Below are 21,889 nucleotides of genomic sequence, written 5' to 3'. Positions count from 1 at the left end.
CATTACTCAGAGGATAACTAACAAGATTAGTAACTTCGTTACTTGTAGTAATAATATTAACTTGTTACACGAACTATATTACTTAGGTAACACGTTACATTTGTAAGTAAAGTAACTTGAGTCATATTACCTGTTTTTATAGCGTATTTCGTTATATTACTTAGTTACCACAAAAGTAATAATATTACGTAATGCGTTACTTATGTAACGCGTTACTCCCAACACTGATGTGTACATGTGATTTATTTCTTTTAACCTGCTGGTATTAACTCATAATCAATCCAGCTGTACTGGTATGTGCTATGTGCACAATAGCTATCATGTTACTGTGTGGTTCGCTGTACAAGCTACATGATAATATTGTCAGCTCTTTCCCTGATGTAAATCAGGACTCTCAACTTAAAATCTGGGTCAGCCACCCACCTAGCTTGGTTTATTTCGAGTGCCTGGTGTGTGATATAATCAATGTACAATGGTACACATAGAGTAAACTTGAATAGCCAGTACTGGGATAACGCATTATTTAAGTAACGAGATATGTAATATTATTACTTTTTGTGGTAATTAAGTAATATAACATAATATGCTATAAAAACTAGTAATATAACTCAAGTTACCAATGTAACACATTACCTAAGTAATTATAGTTGCTGTAACGAATCTAATATTAAGTAATTTTATTACTACAAGTAATCAAGTTACTAATCCGCTGAGTATGCCTATAACCACAACGAAGTAGCGAAGCATATGGAAACTATTAATACTAAAACAGAAACTCAATCATTATAGTAAATTTTCGTAATGTTCGTAATTATTTCCATTTACACAACCTCAGGTGGGAGCCTACTGGAGCCTGATAAAGAGATGAAATAACACTGTCGAAGTAGAAGGACTTGACTACAGCCAGTTTATAAGCAGCTGCAGGGCAGAACTGGCAGAGTCAACCGAACGCAAGCAGACCTCAGTGCTTGTTACAAACTAACATCACAGTTCCCCCAAACAGAATGATTGTCAGTAAAAGACTTTAGCCTACCTACAATGGAAACTCTTCAGTCTGGCCTGATTCCACTGTTACAGCGTTGTGAAGAGCCATGTGAAGAATGACACTCCGTCCAAAATAATAGAAAGCCTGAAAGGCGGTCATGTTTAATGAAGTTGTAGGGTAGACTGTAACCATGAACAGTTAATTGGAGTGAGTAACTCTACAAAGAATTGTATCACAGCCTCTCAGACGATATGATGGTGTGAGTGGCTATCTCCAGACCCGAACTGAAGTAAACTGTACAATTTTACAACTTTGTATACAGTATTGCATTTTACTCCTTGCCATGCCCACATGGGTGTTCTTTAACACACTACTCTGTGGTTGCATGTGACTGAGGATCATATTCTAGCAATGTACGTATGTATGTATGTATGTATTGTTTCTAGGATGGTATCAATTCTGTCAAAAAATAACCGACTTGAGAACGTGACATTATTCATGCCACTCTTAACAATTCTCTGTTTCTCAACCTAGGCAGTTACATGCTGATACATTTTCTTTCAAGCTGGCACCTCCTGTGCATAACCCAACAAAGTATACTTTTACCTAATTACATTACAGGGATGCTGGAGACAATGATAACAATGTACAAAACTGTTTGTAATGTTTACACAAAAAATGTTTTATTGCAAACAAATTTGAGGATGTACCAACAGACTCAGCCTCTTTATTCTGAGCAATCCCCAATCTCCTTATGAGGTTTCTTCTGAATTTCTATAGTGTTAGGTACTGTGATGTCATCATCCAAAATGCTGTCCATTTCTACGTCAGATATTTCAAGGCAAAAGGGTTGTGAGAAACAAATAGAATAAGTATGATGTGCTAGTACGTGCGCACGTGTGTAGAGTTGTTTGGCTTTGCAACCCAGCAACTGGGCCCCATGCATACACAAACATGAAATGATATGAAATGGACTCAGGTCTCTTCTACTGTACGTGGCCTATCCTCCTGCAATGTAGCCCACCTCAGTGTCCCTTGGCTAGCTGGGTGGGATGTGTCTCATGAGGGGGGGGGGGGGACTGGGATCCAGTGAAAGTGTGTGTGTGTGTGTGTGTGTGTGTGTGTGTGTGTGTGTGTGTGTGTGTGTGTGTGTGTGTGTGTGTGTGTGTGTGTGTGTGTGTGTACTGAGAGAAGGAAGGATTTGCTAGTATATGGCTGATGTAGCTATGTATTATAAAAACTAGCCATAGGTAAGAAACGTTAAGTATAATCAGCCACATGAAAGCTGTAGTACAGCTACTATATAGTAGCCACATACTGCTCTAGGCAGTACTAGCATACACAAAGTTAAGTAATGTTCCCTATCAATTGAGCAGCCTGAATTGCTCGCCTCCATTCTCGATAAAAACAGACCTTAATCGTCAGACATCTTGTATACTGGTGTTACTATGATAACCTTTATATGTCACAGACGACGTATTTCACTGTTATTTATACGTATTAGGCCTAGAGCATCAAATATACATCGCCAAGGAAACATCACTAAAACCCACAATACAATCTCTATGGCAGCGATGGTTCACCTCAAAAAAGTTGGGGCAAAAAAATGCACATTAGGAGCAAAAGTTCAGATGTAAAAGTTACCCCCCCCCCCCCCCCCCAAAAAAAAACCTTTGCTGTAAAGGCACGTCCAAGGAACTACAAGTATCTATAACCCCATGTAAAACAGATAAGCTGTAGAAAAACACTCCATGAAATTAATGGGTAACTGAAAGAGCTGATATCTAGAGTGGCCAAGAATCAATGATGTTACTACAACAGACTATGATTACCAAAGAATACCTTGGCTGTAAAACAGGCAAATAAAAGTAACTGGCAACCAAAACAGCTGATATCTGAAGCGGCTAAGAATAAAAGTTAAGTTGATACAACTTATATACTACAATTATTAACTTGCAACATTGAATCTTAATCATTCAACTGTGTTCTATACATTCACCTTTGCTACATCCTAAATTAATTCTTTGTAACTCTAATTGGCTGGTAATTTGGCCGCCTTTTTTTCTTTACTCTGACTATTGAAACATGTGTATTAATTAAGTGACATGCATGATGAAAGCCACAATGGGAGTGACTACTTGCTGTTAGGGTGGGTAATACTATGTAACAAGCTGGTTTGAGCACCACCAGAACACACAAGTTATTTTAATACACCATGTGTGGTGTGGCAACAAGAATGCTTGGAACACCTTCTCTAGTGAGCTACGTTCTTGACGCTTTCACACTTTGTTTATAAGACATCTGCCAATTATCAACGCACGCATGAGGCGTGGCACTAAATGGAGTTTAAAAGATTTCTGCTTAAAACACCTTCCCTAGGGAACTTACGGTTCTACATGCTTTTACAACTTGTTTATCAGACATTAGGGCTTGTGTCCACATCGTGTCTTTAAAAGTTTTTGTAGGGATTAGAGGTTTGATTGAAGAAAATACACGTATGGACAAACCAGAATTAGATAGTGTCAGTGCTGGATGGACTGCACAAAGAAGGGTAAGTTGGCAGGTTTAACATGACGGTAGGTGCAACAAAGGGTAGAGAAATAAAGTGAAATATGCGTAAATATGCCTATTCATATTTTAGCGAGGTCGCAAGACAATGATGATGATGACGACTCTTAAATCTTTTTTATTATGTAACTCCACACAAATCCATTGAGAGATGTTGCATAATCCAGGACTAATATTGTGAAACTGACCCTACACGTAAATAACTCACAGTAGTGGCCGCGCGTCTTTTATATGGGCGTGCGCTTTGTAGTTTCTTGGCCGCACGACTCACTACCATGAGTCTTGATATAGTTTTGTTGGTTTATACTGATATAAATAATATTTAACTTTTTTTTATAACAGCTGTTTTCATTATTTAGCGATAAGCTGATAGAGTGAAAAATAAGTTTAATCTCCCAATAGCTCACGTACATTACGTTTTTAGAAATGAACTTTTAGGGGCGTGGCACATTTTCCAAAAATTCACAAAATGTTTTGATATGGCCCATCTTGAATTAATGAATGAAGCTTATTGACCAGTTTCTTTCTCTTGAATACAAGATTCCAACAATGCAATCATCACATGATAAGTTAGTAGTTGCACACATGACAACTTCAGGCTGTGGACACAAAGTAATATAATATGCAATATTATTATAGTTACTTTATTAGTATATGTAATAGGATGGATGGCTGTGGTATTCAGGATTAATAGTGCAAGCATTGTAAACAGGAAGGTGTAAAATAGTGTGAGGCAAAGCCGAGCACTATTTCCTTCCTGTTTACAATGCGAGAACTATTAATCCCAAATACCACAGCCATTCGTCCTATTGCAAATTAATCCGACAACCATAGCAACTGTTACTAGGCAACAGAAATAAAAAAGTAACAACTGCAAAAGACCAATTCTTAGCAACCGTTGCTAAGCAACCATATTGTTGCCATTCCATGGGGCATCTATCACTATGATAACACTAGTTGTCAAGTTGGACATTTACTTCTAATAGAAACATACCACACTATTTTAGCCAATCACATTAGTATTACAGATTTTTGTCAAGGAACTTAAGTGTAATACTGATTTTATTGGCTAATCGCTTGACGTATTTCAAAATAATTATGTCAAGGTGCTATTGACAGTATTATATTGTAATACATTCAGTTGTTGGATTATATGGGTAATATGTAAGGCCCCTATTTGGTGATTATTAGTTTCTCATCCACCGCCCGCATCCTTCTTAAGCTACCGCAAGGTAAGCCATTATTTACTCTGCGCATGCTCAGAAGAACACGTGATACCAAACTGTTATAATTTTTTGTTGATGAACGCTACACTGCGCTATATATCGCCAGGAGAACTGTTGTTTTCCTTAACAAATTGCTGCAGTGTCAGTTGCAATCGTGCTCTATCGACTTCATCAAAGCAGGCTTTCAGTTGACTGTAGAAAAACAGTTGGCGATCACGAAAAGTAGAATCAGCTGGTGAAGGAAAAGTTTGTAGAAGAAAGAAAGACAATTTGGACAAGGTCTGTACATTAGTGTGTTAATATTATAAAATAATGGTATAATGGTAATACCCTCCCGCCCGCATCACAATAATTAGAAAGGCTGGATGAGAAACTAATAATCACCAAATAGGGGCCTAACTGCAACTTAGTTGCAAGTAGCTGATAGTAGCTAATATGGAATGAGTTACTTTAAAGTAATTACCCCAACACTGTGAATAGCTATATGCTGCATCAATTAGATGGATTACAGACAAGAGTGTATATTGCTTTACAAAAGTACATGTATGATTCAGTACAACAAGCATATTATTAATCCTCACCTGCACCGGCAAAAGCAGGTACCACTGCTAGTACTACGATACTGCTTACACTCGCTAACGTCTATTTGTGAAGGTGAATAGTCAAGAATCATCAGTTAACTTTAACTCGACACACTTAACACAGTAACCACAAAACCAGACTGACGCATGCGACGACGGGTCGCATGTGTATTCTAATAGTTCGCGCAAATCAGTCAGCCGGATGAGGGTAAAGCCATGGACAAGCAAGAGGGAGGTTAAGATGAGTACTTGATACATTCCTCATGCAGTGCCCCCAAAAAACACTTGTCAGGCCGACTCAGACGTCTATAACTGAAAATAATTTATTACTGAATTAATTACTATTATTATTATTATTATTATTATTATTGATTAGCAAAACCCATTGGGTAAATCGCTAATGTACAAAAACAAAATTTTAGTGTCTATGCATTTTGCAAACGGTTTTTGAAAGTAAGTAAGTCTATATTGTCAAGATCTTCCATATCTAAATTGTTCCAGTCTGGTATTGATCTTGGTAAGAAAGAGTTACTATATCGATTTGTTCTGGCATACAACTGTAATAGCTTCAAGGGATGGTTTGCCCTGGTACTTGTTGCAGGAGATAACACTGGCAGATACTGATTTGGAACATAAATTAACTTGTTTACAAACTTAAACAACAGCATCAGACGTGCCTGTTTCCTACGATCTTCCAGTGTTGGCCATTTTAATTCCACTAACATTTCAGTTATACTGTCCCTATGATTCCTTCTCCAAGGTCTATTTAACACGAAACGTGCAGCACGATGTTGTATCGTACTATACTGATTTAGCTACTTACTGATTAGGTCACATAGCTAGCTAACTTAATTATTCAGTAGTTTCTCTTCGGCTCCTGCACTCAAAATAGCAGTGCGAGAGGGCGGATTATTTTTTTACTAACTAGATAGCTGAATTAGCTAGTTAAGGCCATCATTTGAGATGAGGCTTGAAATAAGCCTCATATGGCATCATTTTATTCCTTGTTTCCCGTCACCGCCCGCATCAATTTTTAGATAGCCGCACCAAATTGTAATTATTTGATTATTGATCACGTGAATGTACTATTATTATTATTATATTGTGTTAATATTATATGTACAATTTACATTGTTGTTCTTAAATTGATTAAAAGATTCAGCTTTAACCACCGATGATGGTAAACTATTCCACATAGTAATAGTTGATGGAAAAAATATTAGTATGGAGGGAGGCACAAAATGACTCAGCTGTTAAGGTAAACACATATAAACATATCAGTATGGTAACTATACGGGTTTGGAGTCCCTCCACTATTGTTGAACAGGCTGCGTAATCTTGCACCTTTCAAGATGGAGATACTCTAATAGAGCAGTCATGTACTTAGACAGAGCCGTCAACTGTATAACTAATCACCTCCCGCTTTTGCTGCACTAGGTGACGGGAAACAAGCAATATATAATAGAGTGGCTGTGGTAATTAAGAGTCACTTAAGTTAAAAGCACTGCTATCACTTAATACAGTGACCCCAATATTTCACGCTACTTGTAAGGAAAGGTGTAACCATATGCTACACTATCCTAAAATTTCAAAACATTTACTTGCCATGTATTGGGTGTTTGATCTTTTCACTGAAGCCTTGTAAATGTTGGTATTACGAGTCATAAGGGAGTATTATGAGTCACTATGTTCATAAGGTCATCATGTCATGTCGAATTATGATAAATGTTATGGAAACATTTGCAGCAACTCTAGAGATTATCAAAAACCTATTAAATTTATTTAAAGCTATGTGACCCACAATACCCTCTGACCCATAATACCAGCACCTACTCTAATGATGGCCTAAAATGACTCAGAATGCAGTTTTCTTAGCAGGTCCATTTCAGAGCGGTTCGACATGTTTCGGTTCGATATGGTACGTGTTTACACTTACTTGGAAATCGCTCTGATATGAGATAGTTCAAACTAGATGGCTAGTGTAAACAGGCTATTAGACTACTCTAGCTGCAAGGTACCAACTATAAAAGTGCTGGATGGCTGCACTAATCCACCAGTAGTGAAAAAATCCTTGATGAGGTAAGAAAAAACGGTGATGCGGGTTGGGATGAGAATTTAATACTTAAGTTTATGTGGCCTTATATGTAATGTACAGAACTTAGCAAGCGAGTGTAAACTGGCGTACATATAAGGTGTGGTGTGTGTACAAATATTATTAACTGTTAATTAGATCTTTAAGTTTTGTAATGTTGTATACAATTGATTATAGTATCTGGTAATTTATTTCACAATTTAATTGCATCTGGTAAAAGGAATATTTAAATGAGTTAACTCTTGTAAATGGTTGTTTATGATCTATAGTATTCCTGACGAATGAAAAAAAATTGAACCCATAGGCCATAGCATTTAGCCATTTAGCTCAAGATGTATATGACACAAGGGCGATTCCAGCATAGATTTATAAACCCCAGGTATACCTGGGGTTTATATATCTATGGCCATATTGAAAATAGCCATTGAGATTGCGAACCCAATAAAATTTACTGAATTTAGCAGAATTCCGCATATCTACAGACATGGTAAGGTCAAAAATGCACTAGAAACCCACTAAAAGTTGGTTTGGGAAACATGGTGTTTGTTTATATAGGCCTACAGAAACTAGAACAAAGCCATTCTAAACTAAGTTACTCACACGGCACTATTCTCGAAGCGGCTCTCCTTAACTTTTGTCTTTAAACTGAATGGCCCGCACTAGGGCAACAACTCTTCATACAATTCCCTTGAATTACTGAAGTATTATTCATGTACACAATGTTCCAGACCATTTTTTGTGTTTAAACTAATTAGTTTAATTAAGGTGAATTCCCATATATAGTCTTGGTAACGGGTGAATCCCACAATACATTACGCATTGGGCAAAATGATGAACTGGGTTCAGAAACTGTATTGGGGCCCATGTATCCACTGCAGCTACAGCCATGAAAATAAGGTGGAGTATTCCTTAGAAGTATGTGAGTAATTAGCAGACCGTTTATTGTTGGTACCTCTATGCAATGTTGTGGGCGCTTCGAAAATACACGAAAATCACCATGCTTTTACACCATTTTAAGCATTTTACGTACTTTTGGGGGCGTGTCCCTTTAAATGTTAATCTATTGATTATTAACCAAATAAATTCAATATGCTCCAGGAATTTTGGTGACAGGCTCCTCTGTTGCATGCACACTTAGCCAAATCTAGGGGCAGGAAATTTTTGAAAACTGTGCCAGTATGATCTGAGATTAAATCTGGTAACATTTTTCACCAAAAAAAAAATTGCAACCTGACATTTTAAGCACATGTTAGGATATAGGCTGCTTATGCTAGCATAGTATTAGGATCAGGCTAAAGACTGAGGTGCTATTATATGGAACACTCCATTAGGTGAAAACAATGGGTGTGCATGCAAGGGTACAAAGGTCAAATTGTCCCAAATATTGTGTAAGTGCATTCCTGACTTAACGCACATGCATGCCGTGAGATACTCGTGTGATCCAGGAGGCAATTCTGCCACTTGATTGATTTTTATTTTAACCTCACAGTAGTCGGCAAAAGCCGTTCTTCCCTATCAGAGTAGACACACAACAATAAACACAGTACAAAACACTACCACTAAACAACTATGTTACACATACAATAATATAAACAATCATACCGCTACACAAGCTTATTTAAGTAAAAGCCAAGCTTATTTAAGCAAAAGTCCTTGACAGAATTACAAGTAACACATGTGGCATCAGTGAGAGAATTCCACCAAGAAGTGGCAGAAGAACGGAAAAGGTATTTGATGGAGGCTGAGAGATGACAATTTTGCAGGTTAGCAAAGCTGTCCTTACAATGTGTATGATAACTATGTTGTGGTCCAAATAAGATTGGTGGATCAATAACAAAACATGGTTTACTGTTATTGTGATAGTAATGAAACACGGCACAAGTAGATTTAAACTTAATTTGATTGGAGATGGGCAACCAGTTTAATTGTTGACGATTCCCTGAAATGTGATCATATTTCCTTAAAGACTTAGTGACACAAATGCACCTGTTCTGTAATCGTTGTAGACGTGCTAACTATGATTGTTTAAGTGGAGGACCCCAGACAGGTACCATTCATTTAGTATAAACACCCCACTTGAGTTGACAAAAGTATATCAGTATTTAATAAAAAAAGTACCACCACAATAACTACGACATTTAGTAACTCATGGATGGAAATCATGGAATTAGAAACAAGTTTGAATTTCAACTCATTTATAATAATGCTTACTCACTAAATTGTTGTGAAATTTATCTGACATTTATGCTCCAATGAAATGTTTACCAGAGTTTGTGGTATGTGGCACAATGAAGTAAACTATCATCTCCTACACATTGTGAGGGAATGTGTGGTATTTACAGATATAATTTTGTTCTATATAGTTACATGTAACTCTACTATTTCAGCATGATTTTCTGGCATAGAAGGCAAAAGCATTAAGTATATGAAACTTCAGGGCATAATAAGTAGAAATTCAGTTGCAAACTGATTCAGATTGTTGCATATCCATAAGCACACACTAAAGCTTACAACTGGTTCTGATTTCTTGTTTCCTATTCTGATTTGTTATTTGACTACAATATTTTCTATCATTTTATGTATGGCATTTAAAGTAATCGTTTGTTCTGTTATTTCTTTGTTCATTACCATAAGGAATGCTTATTTAACAGTAAATATTGCAACAATCATTTTTCCAGCTTGACAGTAACAAAACTAGCATTATTATCATAATGTACACATAACTATTTTGTCATAACATTGTCAATTATTATCTTCTGAATCTCTAGTATCATCTTCGAATTCATCAGATTTATTCTGTGCTACCATTTCATCAATATTTTTACGAATTTCAGTAGCTACTTCCTGTTTCTCTACAACACCAATGTAATTGTGCCCATTCCCAAGTGCTGCAATTCCAGTACAAGCTGCAGGTTAAAAAATGCATTATATTAACCAATTTGTTAATTCATTGCTTACAGTACTCGAGTAACAAATTTGTTATTCCTTACTATAACTGCTGGAATAACAGTAGTTATTCCTTACTATAACTGATGGAATAACAGTAGTTATTCCTTACTATAACTGCTGGAATAACAGTAGTTATTCCTTACTATAACTGCTGGAATAACAGTAGTTATTCCTTACTATAACTGCTGGAATAACAGTAGTTATTCCTTACTATAACTGCTGGAATAACAAATTTGTTATTCCTTACTATAACTGATGGAGTAACAAATTTGTTATTCCTTACTATATTGATGGAGTAACTATTCCTTGCTATAACTGCTGCAATGCCAAAACCTTTAGCAGCTCTGTGAAGCATTAAAATACTGCTAGGGACCTGGTGATCTTAATGAGACAGGATTCACTGTAGTGCATATAGCATACTTGAATATGTGTACCTCAACAATCTTCATCAGTAGCCAGGTCAAGGATCATTTGACCTGTAAATGATAGCAATTTTATTACTTGAGTCATAAGGTCTTTTTTGACATACTGTATTATGATGTTTCTCAGTATAGTGCTCTTGCTTTAGCTGACCATCTATAGAAAAATGGCCTAAGACAACAAGCCCAACAGCATCAACCAGCTGATACCCAGCACCTATTCAAGAATTATTATAGTTACATTAACAAAACTATTATAATGATGTGTGACAGTTTACCTGAACAAGATACGCTTTGATCATAGTAAAACACTGTCTCAACGTGATCGAAGCATTGTTGCAATCGCTGCTACAGCTAATGGCCTTTGGCACCGTGATGGGCACACAATAGCAATGTTATACTGTTGCAGTACATGGTCCACAATATTTAATTGTCTGCAAGTTAATATCAATTCTTTCACTGATGACTCTGTCCATGTCTGTAAAATGTAAATACTTTTATGTTTATACACCGATGATCAGACAACGTTGGAACATAACTGATTATCAGATTTGCTCTGAGTATGAAGGAATGACATTTGTAGTGCCTCCACTGATACTTCCTACTGCTGTCACAACTGCTCATATATGTGTTGCTGCTGGCACCTTGTAGATGAGACCTCTTCATGGCTGCCTTACAATAATCAACAAAAGTCTGAGGGACACTCTTTGCAAAGTTCAATCCTAGGAACTACTTCAGCCTGTCATCTTTAGTATGCCAGGGATACTTTTCCGCACTCTCCTCCCATGACAAATGTGTGCATTTAGTAAAGGCTTTTCGGGTATTTTCCAGAGCCCTTAAGTCATTGGCCTTCTGTTTCATTTCCTTCAAGGGTAAATGGTCTTTCACAACTTTCCCCAAAACTTTTTGAAATGATGGCTTTAAGTTGTGTAGGCACTGGAAATGATGCTGCTTAAATTCTGGTTTTGACGTCATATCTTTTTTGACAGCCTCTTTAATTTGCCATCTTCATACAATTCAATGACCTGTATTGCTAGGTCCCACAGTTCTTGTGCAAATGATGCTTGTGTGAAAATGTTTTCACATTGTGTTCTTGAAAATTCCTTTAATATTAAAATAATTTTGATTGATTAGTTATGACACACTCTATGCACGCACACATATATGTATGGTACTGTGTGTCATGTATAGTAGTACACCTGACATGCTGAAGTATATGAAGAATTAAAGCATATCACTTGTGTTTCTTATTATAGGAACAGATTAAAGAGCTCAAGATAACCTAAGAAATCACAATGACAGTTCCATGTTTGTCTTAGAGATGCACCAATTTTATTGCATTGCTACTTTAAAAATTTAGCACCATAGCTGCATACACATGATGATGAGTGCGCATGAGCATTATATGGAAGAAGTAATTATTTTAGTGTATGTAGCAATGTGCAGACTAGATGGTTATTATTAACTCTTGGTTGTATACATATAATAAACCCTGAGGAGTAATTTTCTTTAATTTATTTTTGTGATGTAATTTTTTGTTTTAATTTGTGCGTTACTTTAAATGCTGTATGTGTACTATACAATTGCTATTAGCTGCTTTACCATATATGGTGAAAGTTTGACCAGACTTAAGTGCGGCGAATTGGCATGTAAAGCAGGTTGGTGAATCAAAGTTTGGTGGACTTACATACCGACCATACAGCCAAAATATTGAACAATATAAAATAAATAGCTATAGTTGGTGAATAAAGCTTAGCAAATTTTCTTGATTTTGTCAAATCGCCAAATTTTCTTCATTCATTCATGGTACATAAATTTAGTGCAAGTATACAAGAACAAAATCATAATTTTGTGCTCTAATTAAATAAACAATTGTTGTTGCTTTTTGTGTACAAAAGTCAACATTACATGTACTTCAATGTAAAACATGCCTGCATGCACTTGCTTCAGGAAATTCAATACTTTAAAGGTATGTACATGCAGTTACAGTATGTATACAGTATATAAATGTATAACTATAATCTATGTATGATAACAGTAGAAAATTTGGTTACTATGTGGAACTTACTTTTGAAGTCAATGCATCACTTCATTACCAAATTATTAGCAAGCTTAGTTAAATAATTAGTTAGTCAGTCTGAGCTATTGGCAGAATTTACATTAAATACTTAAAGAAAACTTATGTTTAGTTCTTCCTTAGGGTAGTGCCCAGTGTATTATAGTACTTACAGATAGTAAGATGCACTCCTTACAAACGTCTTTCCATGCTTTTGTGGGAGATGGATTTCCATCATCACTCATGCTCAACAACATGGCATGGCAAGATTAGATCTATAATAAAATATAAACAAATTGAATATAGGTATGCTATATCATGCAAAAGACTCTTGTATATATACTAGCAGTGTTTATGTCAATATCGTACACAATGTATAGTGATATATAACTGCAAATTAAAGTCTGTAGCATAAGACTGGATGAGCTATCACTTCAGTGCAACTTACATAGTCTTTATGAGTCATCTTGTGTATGAAATGGGCCGTTAGCATTGTGACGAGATGCAAGTCTTAAGGACTCCTTGTCAGTCAATCGCATGTACACCTCTGCAAGTATTTGGCCAAATTGCGAGTTATCAGGATTCTTCTTAAATAACTCAACCTTTGCTCTAGTAGTGTGTTGTCCTAACACTTCATATTGGTACAAATCTATATACCTATCTGAAAAATCCACACCAATGCAAAGAACTGCTACTGCTGCTACCCCAGGACCATATGGGTCATCTTGTATTTGTTTCTTCAGTTTTTGCACAAATGAGGTATCTAAATCTCGGATCAGTCGCAACTGTGTCTGCAATTAAACCAAATTGGTGGAATAATCCTGAAACAAGATGCTTTTGTAATTAAATGAACATAGTTCCACAAATATATAGTTTTTAGTATTGTAGTTACGTAGCTAGCTACACACACGCACGCACGCACCCACACACACACAAAAGCAAAGCCACCATGCATAAGATCAAAACAGACTTAGTTAAGTGTATGATATAGCTATGGTGCCTGATGTGGTTATAAATAGTTTACTAGAATCACTTCAGGGTTCCCACAATTTAAAATATTATGCAGATTTAATATTAGCACTAGTTAATTGTTTTAAAAGATTCACCACTATAGTAGTGAGAAAACTAAGCAGCTCAATACATGGAGTCGGTCAATTTGCAGAAAACTAATAAAGGTGGCTTCATCTTCAATCCACAATTAGAATTCAGAATACATGCAGCAGTTGGTACAAAAGCACTAAGAGAGAAAATGTTGGTGATTGAATAAGATAGGTACACAGTGTATATAACATGAAAAGCAACACAGTGAGAGAAAACTACAAAGAACTAGAGGGAAAAGGTTAGGGTTGTATAGAAAGAATACATAACAGCAGAAAGGTTACACCAACACTGTTTCTCAGAGGCTTAATTATGAAGCTACATACTTTATTCAAATCAATTCACAATCTGAAACAGTTATTATGATATAACAATTAACTCTGTAACTGTTGTAAGCTGCTATACATCAGGGGCAGATCCAAGGGGATGAGTCTAGCTATCTATGCACTCAGTTTTAGTGAGAGTCATATATTGCTAACAAGTGCAGTTTTAAAAAACTGACTTAACATCCACGCATAGTATATTAGTGGTGGTGACTGTACTATTAGAGTAGTGTATATCATAACTGCTCACTAGCTCTTTATAACTTGCCTTCGTGCCTCTTCTAAACGAAGTTAGTATGCCTCCTCTGAACAAAGTTGGTATCAAAGCTTTTCTGCAGCAACATGTTGGTAGAGTAGCAACACGAACGTAGTAACTTCTCATACCTGCTAATGTAACAAACAGATCTAAATAATTACCACCCCAACCTTAGGATGTGACGGCAAAAGAATTCAGTTAGTTATATATGTAGCACAGCCACATTCTAAGTCTCCTTGTATCCTACAGGAGCTCCTGTTATTACACACCTGCAACTGAAGAACAAACAAACGACCACACTGAAAGAAAAAGAATTGGCCTTGGTGAAGAGTTGTGAAATCAAAGTTGGCAGCCTAAAATAATGTACACAGCCATTATTAACATACCAACTTGGTTGCAGCTGTTTTTGCATGGATTTATATACTGCAACAGAGAAATAATAAAACTATTTCTAGTGTCAAAATTTCAACATTTGGTGTTCTTGCACAAGTATGTATATACAAATTTCAGAGGAATTTTGGAACCACAAAAAAACCCTCTAGTATGCCTCTTACCGACAAACAAGGCAGTAGTACTGTCAGTGTTGTGCTTAACTGTACTCAACTGTTACTTCTCTTGAAGATTACACCTGCACACTTTTTCCTTTACAGAAACAGCTGCTACCCTTTGTGAGCACAGCATTATGTAAACCTATTTATGTGATCATTCTTGCATTACATTAACAATTCTGATGCAGTTTACTGCCAGGTACCATTATCATCTAATGGCACATGCATGGGCTGTACCATAAACATCCTTTAAATGTAGTAAGCCATTGTTATATGGATGTGTGATCTGATTCCATGCACAGTACCTTAGTTTACAACCAGAGTCTTTCCTGTATTTTCAGTTTATATATTAGACGACATCAATCTTTTCGACAGTATTTGTTTTATAAAGAGCATATATATAACATACTAATTAAATGCAAAGATGTCATTAAAGTATAACTTTTAGAAATACAAAGAGGAAGCTGACCCTTTCCTTGCTTGTCCCCTTGCCAGTATGTACCCACAACACTGTAAGACCGGCTATACATTATTCAATTATGTATTACATCAACAATAATATTATTAGCTATCTCTACATCAGCATTCGAAATCAGTTCAATAGTCAGAGAATATTTGAATTGTTTTGGCATCACGGTCAGTAACAAATACGGTTCCATCAGGACTGACAGCTACAGTGTAAACATAGCCGTAAGTCATGCTGCTATCATAGTTAGGACCACAAGATCCAGTAAAGGAGTGGATGAAGTTTCCACACTGATCAAAGACAACAACGCGATAATGTCTATCTGTTACAAAGGTGAAGCCATTCGTGTCAGTAGCAATGCTGTTAGGATTGTATATGTTAGGTGTGTAAGTAGATTCAGTACCAAATGTACCAATAAAATGTCCATCAAGATTGAAAATGACTACACAATGTTTACTATAGTCAGCAACAAGCAACTGGCTTTTGACATTAACTGTCACATCATAGGGATAAGATAACTGACCAGAGCCAATGGACATACAAAACTGGCCATTGCACTTGAACACTGCTATATGTTTGTTACTAGGATCAGCAACATATACCCTACCATTGTGAGTTGTGATACCTTGTGAAGACATTAGCTGACCATCACCTGAATCAGAGCCTCCAAATTGTAGTAAGCAGTTGCCATGAATATCAAACTTTTTTACAGCACTACTACCGGTCACGTACAAGCAATTATCAGCATCAAATGCAACTCTATTGCAAGCAATCAACATAACATTATAGTTGACGTCTTTATCTATCTTTCTGACTAGCTGATTCTGGCAATCAAATAAGCACACCTTACGATACATCTGGTCAGCTACTGCATACATGCCACACCAACCAAATGCAATACCTTGAGGCTGACCCAAGATCTTGGCACCTTCTATAATGTTATTAGGCATGTTTAAGGATTCATAATTCCTACATACAACAAGGCTGTACGGGCTACCCTTAATTTGCTTCCCATCAACAGACACCTTTAACCTTGCATTTCCAACTTGTTTACCAACAAATGAAGCAGTATAGCTACCATCACTGTTGTCCTGAACTTGAGCAGTTGTCACTTCTCCCATACTAGTTTCTAGATGCACAGAAACCTGCTTATTTCCTTTGTACATAGGGTTTCCTAAGCCTTGAGTGAGAAGTGTAGCTGTAGTTTCTTTGTTTACACAAACGTATTTTGGAATGAGCAATTCATGACCTGGTTCAACTAAAATCGAACCTATACATAGATGACAAAATTCAGGAAAACCAGACTTGGAAGGTTTAAATGTAATGTTGTTAATCTCCACAGGCTGTTGAGTTGCTTTCTCATGAGCGCACTCTATTTTCTGCAACCAGTTGGTAACATATTGCTTATGCTTTAGGTATGACTCATTATCTGAAGCCTTCTCTAGGGAATCATTTTTCATTTTAAGACCTTCCATTTCCACTTGTACTTGCTCTACTGAATCCAGCTGTACTGTAAGTGCCTTCTTTTTTTGTGTCACTATGTCATTAACTTGTTGTTTTATTTGATTTTTTTGTTTCATTAACTTCTCAACCAGTTCATCATAATGTTGATCAATTTCCTCATTCACTTCATCACCTTGTTCTTGTATCTTCTTCATCATACCCTCTATGTTGTCATGAGCTTCAGTTAGTTTCTTGATCATTTCTTCGATTTTATCGTCAGTTTCTTTTGCTATATTTTTGACATCCATTGTGGTTGGTTGTCTGCATGTAAAGAAGCATATAGCTATGTACGGTGTTCACCAAATAGAACTGTAATGCTACCTAGCTGTATATATGATACTTCTTTAAATGAGGTGATTGAAATTGCATACAAAACATAAAAATTATGATGTTCCAACTGTCCTGTTCATACAGCATTTAATAAAGAAAGAACTACGTATTTACAAATATGGCTACTACACCTTTGTATCACCATAAACTTCAGATCAATTGTGTGCACACAGTAAAGAGATAGCCACATGGTTATATAAGCATCAAAACAGGAGAGAATGTCAATAGGATTGTGAGCTATCACCATAGTGATACAGTATGGTATATACTATAGTGCCAATTTGTATAGGGATTGTGAAAGTTTGCTTTCGTGCAACCTCACCTTCCCTTTGTGACAACTTGGTAAAAGCATAGATACTATACTAATAACGCAGGATTGGAAGCTCCGTTCACGGACTCAATATAGCGTGTACATTCCAAATAAGCACTCCTCATAGTTTCGCGGACTTGCCTTTCAGTTGGTGAAGGCTACAAAAGTCTGGTTATTTCAATACCAACTTAGCTAAGGGTAGTGAAGAACTGAGGTAAGAGTATAGGATGATATATGAGCGAGTATTTCTGTGCAATTAAGCTCAAATTGTCTTGTAGCACAACGTAAATTGGGGAATTCTACGAAACCGTATTTTGCACTCTTTGCCAAGTCTTTGAAGACATACAGTGAAAACTAATGCCATTGTATTAAAATTCCAAAGGGCCACTGCCGCGCTTTGGTACAGTTCAATGCCTTTTCCAGAAATTTTTAGTGTTAACCACATGACAAGTGACATAGTTTGTGTACCTGTTCGGGTATTTCTAAGCATCCTCCAGACAATTACTGAAATTATGGAGGAGCTAAGTGATTCGAGTGTGGCTTAGTGTAACAATTACAGTTCTTTGTTTTGTATGTACCAACTTACAGCTCGTGGAACAAGAGATAAATCCCATCTTGTGATAATAGAGCATAGCAACCAAGATAGCAACATAACTAATGGCATGATGCAACTGTCAAATTAATTACTTCCGGTACAACGAGGAGTGCTGGCACGCGAAACAGAGCTTCCAATCTAGTGTTATTAGTATAGTATCTATGGTAAAAGGTTAGGCTTACTTCAGAGTAACCCAAAACATGAGTTGTGACCAACTGACTAACATGACACAACAACCACCTAACTAATGCCTTCAGATAAGCAATGAAACATACAGTAATTGGGCTTCATTTTGGCATTATTTAGCCTGACCGGTGCCTTTTGCTGTTTCGCTGAACGTTTGCATCGCTCATGGACTTTCCTCAAACTGTGCAATATCAGACTCAAGAGTGTTTTGTTTTCTATATTGAAACTGATCCCCCTCCCTGGGGGGAAATTTTGAAATTAGACCCTGAGAGTGATTATAGCATATATCAGAATGTCTGTTGGTGTGTCAAGGAAGCCGGTGTACCACACTAGTGTGTTATTGACAGGAAGAACAACACACTAGTGTGTTATTGACAGGAAGAACAACATGATTTTCACACATGTGTAGCTCCGTGATGCTTTTATGATACAAGATGATTTATACCCTCCAACTTCAGTAGTCCATATGCCAAATTTACTCCAGGAATCCTGAGATACAAAACTTTATTTTTTTCATTCTTTTCTCTTTCTTTTATTTGCACACTTGCCAAAGCTGAAATAAAGTGCAAATACATTATTAATTACCTTGAAATTTGGCACACGTATGTGGAGTATGAAGGTAAATCATGTTATCAATTGTGGTTTGAATACGATAAATTATTAACAACCGTTCACAAATAATAATACCAATACAGCCCTGTATGTTGTCAAACCTACAGGGTATTAGAATTTACTTTTTTTTCACTCTGGATTTGTCGGGGCCACACCCTTTTTTCACAGCTTGGCTGCTTTGGTATAGATTAATAATAGCTTGACTGTTGTATTAGAATGACTGCTCTATTAGGGTATTTCAATCTCAAGGCATTTATATTAGTATCCAGTTGACTGATTATAGGTACGAACCTTTTGAGAATTATCCCTGTAGCCTCTTGAATCTTCAGTCTTAATATTGTTTTGCTGTTGTAGTAGAGTGACTGCTCTATTAGGGTATATTGATCTTGATGCATCGCTAGTTGATTTACTGGAATTGCAGGTAGCTAAGCATTTGTAGTCAGGTATTTGATCAGCACAATTGTTCAATGACAGCTAGAAATAATTTTAGAGGAAGGCTAAGTCCCTCCATAATTTCTTTGACTAGGGATACAGCCCCCCTTGTCCTCCTTCTCCACTGCCCCCGCAGTTCTTTTATTTTAATTATTAATTTCATCAGTTGTTCAATTAATCAATTAACTTCACTGACAATAATACCAGATGACAAATCCACACATGTGATCATGAAGTTAATTGTGTTTGAATGCAAAAGTTTATATCGTACACCTGAAAATTTTGTGGTATGTAATTTTCATGGTTTTCGTGGTTAGTAATTTTATCGTGAAAATTTATGGTCTGCACATGAGCTACAAGTGTCAATACATGCACAGCAATGAAATGACTGCGATGTTTAGTTTTGATGCTAGAGCTACACATGGATATCACATCTACAAAGATGTTTGGCTTTCTCCATGTGAAATTCTTGATCTAATCACCTCTTGTGTTTACTGCCTTGGTCATCATTCCCCAAAAGGGATTGCCACTACGTTGCTACTTCTTGGCTCAGACACCCTTGCAAATGGTTGTCGGTATGACTCTTGAAGTAAAAATCAATCCAGATCCTTTGTAGTCATGTGATCAAGAACGAAAATCTTTGAATCAATAACAGAAGTTGGGAAGCCAGTGATCCATGACTTTTTACGCAAAACATAAAACATGAAATCATGGTCTACGAGACATCCATGAAATTTAAAAAGCAAAAATCCTGCCTAACCATGAAATACACAGACCGTGTATATCCCTGCCTAGACTTTGAATTAGCTTTCAAACAAAAGAAAAGGTTTTAAGTTATATATGTTGCTTAATCAAGCTTTGCTTTGCACAGTCCGCTGGATCAAGCAATCATGAAAGAATCCCTTCTGTCGGTCACACACCAGAGATCGCGTAACTTCTTTGACCTTGAGAATTCTGTGCAAACAGTTCCCATTCCATTGATTTACTTTACTGCCCACATGGTACAATAAATTTTCCTGTAGCACAAGTCGCCAATTATCGGCACCATTTCATCATGCAATTGTAATTCATTAATTCATTGACGTATGAACTTCCGGTTTGAACCACTCAACAGAGCAGTGCTTTGTCTCTAAGCAAACCAAATTTTAATTATCTCATGTGAGTGAGCATCTTGTTATAAGGAAAATTGCGATGCCTATTGTATGTCAATTATCGGCATGGGGTACCCATTATTGGCAACTGTACTTCGTGATTGACCAATTATTGGCACAATGTGCGATTTTGTGTGTAACTCCATGATGCCTTGTTGGTTCTTTGCAAAATTTTATGGGAGGTACAGTCCTTGGATAACTTCATTTCACAGAAGTTTTACGAAGATGAGTCCAGCCGTTCAGGTTAGAAGTAAAAGCATACTGGTTTTCAATATACAATTATTTTTACGCAATTCCATGCTTACCCAGTATAGCTTGTATAGTGATAATCACCGAATAAAAACGATTCTAAGAAATGTTTTAGAGGATATAATAGCCCATTGTGGAACTTGGTAGCCTCCTATACTCTGTAGCCTCTATAGTTTACAAGTGCCAATAATTGACGACTTGCACTATAGGTTGGTCATAAATATTCTAATTCCAGGTTTCATTGTGTGTCACGTGACTAACAATGTGCAGTAGAGGAATAAATCCCCTATTCATCATGATTCATCTTGTGTCTCTAGTAATTGGTAATTTTACCATAAAATACACCCACATTTACTGTTACACGAGTAACCAGGGCCGCCCAGAGAAATTAAGGGGCCCAGGGCAAAAAGTTAAAGTGGGGCCCTTCACCTAAGTTGTAAGGTGAAGACCAAAAAAAAAAAAAAAAAAAAAAAAAAGGTCACAACCTGCTTGGAATGACAATAACTACCCATCACCAACCGCATCTCCTTATCTATAAGTTTGCTGAAGAATACTGTAACTGCTCTATTAGAGTATTTAGACCTGACTGCTCTATTAGAGTATATCGATCTTTTAAACAGGTATTCGGGGGGCCCTTCATGGGGCCCCTTTCAGGCTGGGGCCCTGGGGCAAAATGCCCCAGTCCCCCCCCCCCCCCCCCTGTGGGCGGCCCTGCGAGTAACAACAACTTTGCTGGTTGCTTCTGATACCCACATGATATTATAGATAAAAGGTATTATGATGATACAATCATAGAATCAAACGACTATAAACAGTTCACTCACCCAAAATTGTACACCACGGCACCTACACTCTTCTTAACAAAGCGCGCTGTAAAGCATGCAACCACAAATTTATGCTCTAAATTTACTCGTAATCATCCGCTTTCCAAATAAAGAGCAGGCATGATCGAGG

General features: G+C 36.8%; 2 protein-coding genes and 1 long non-coding RNA gene across 7 annotated transcripts in view; 1 reads left to right on the top strand and 2 right to left on the bottom strand.

Annotated features, from left to right (window-relative positions):
* The window catches only part of LOC136249524 (tripartite motif-containing protein 2-like), a 16,310-nt gene extending 10,796 nt beyond the window's left edge, over positions 1-5,514 (bottom strand). For all 3 annotated transcript variants that reach the window (XM_066041564.1, XM_066041563.1, XM_066041562.1), the window contains exon 1: positions 5,361-5,514. The gene's annotated coding sequence lies outside the window, so the exon portion shown is untranslated. The remainder of the gene's footprint in view (positions 1-5,360) is intronic.
* Positions 5,514-12,412, top strand: LOC136249527 (uncharacterized). Its single transcript, XR_010698246.1, has 3 exons — positions 5,514-5,595; positions 6,517-6,618; positions 12,077-12,412. It is a non-coding gene; the product is annotated as an uncharacterized lncRNA (long non-coding RNA).
* LOC136249526 (tripartite motif-containing protein 2-like) lies at positions 11,258-21,889 on the bottom strand. 3 transcript variants are annotated; one of them, XM_066041567.1, is made up of 6 exons: positions 21,760-21,889; positions 14,566-17,331; positions 13,534-13,697; positions 13,325-13,485; positions 13,050-13,151; positions 11,258-11,923 (listed from the first exon to the last, which is right to left on the bottom strand). In XM_066041567.1, exon 2 carries the CDS (start codon positions 17,316-17,318, stop codon positions 15,699-15,701), a length of 1,620 nt encoding a protein of 539 aa, XP_065897639.1. In that variant the 5' UTR covers positions 17,319-17,331; positions 21,760-21,889; the 3' UTR covers positions 11,258-11,923; positions 13,050-13,151; positions 13,325-13,485; positions 13,534-13,697; positions 14,566-15,698. The 3 variants fall into 3 exon arrangements, with proteins under 3 accessions (XP_065897639.1, XP_065897638.1, XP_065897637.1); XM_066041566.1 differs by having other exon boundaries at positions 13,325-13,697; positions 14,566-14,629; positions 14,682-17,331; XM_066041565.1 differs by having other exon boundaries at positions 13,325-13,697.

The sequence above is a fragment of the Dysidea avara genome, chromosome 3 (genome assembly GCF_963678975.1).
Source record: "Dysidea avara chromosome 3, odDysAvar1.4, whole genome shotgun sequence".
Lineage (NCBI taxonomy): Eukaryota > Metazoa > Porifera > Demospongiae > Dictyoceratida > Dysideidae > Dysidea > Dysidea avara.
Note: the sequence above shows the minus strand (reverse complement) of the source record. Positions and strands in the feature narration are given on the sequence as shown.

Bases quoted from the DNA above. Each gene is read 5' to 3' on its own strand.
- LOC136249526 (XM_066041565.1), bottom strand. From the start codon at position 17,318: ATGGATGTCAAAAATATAGCAAAAGAAACTGACGATAAAATCGAAGAA.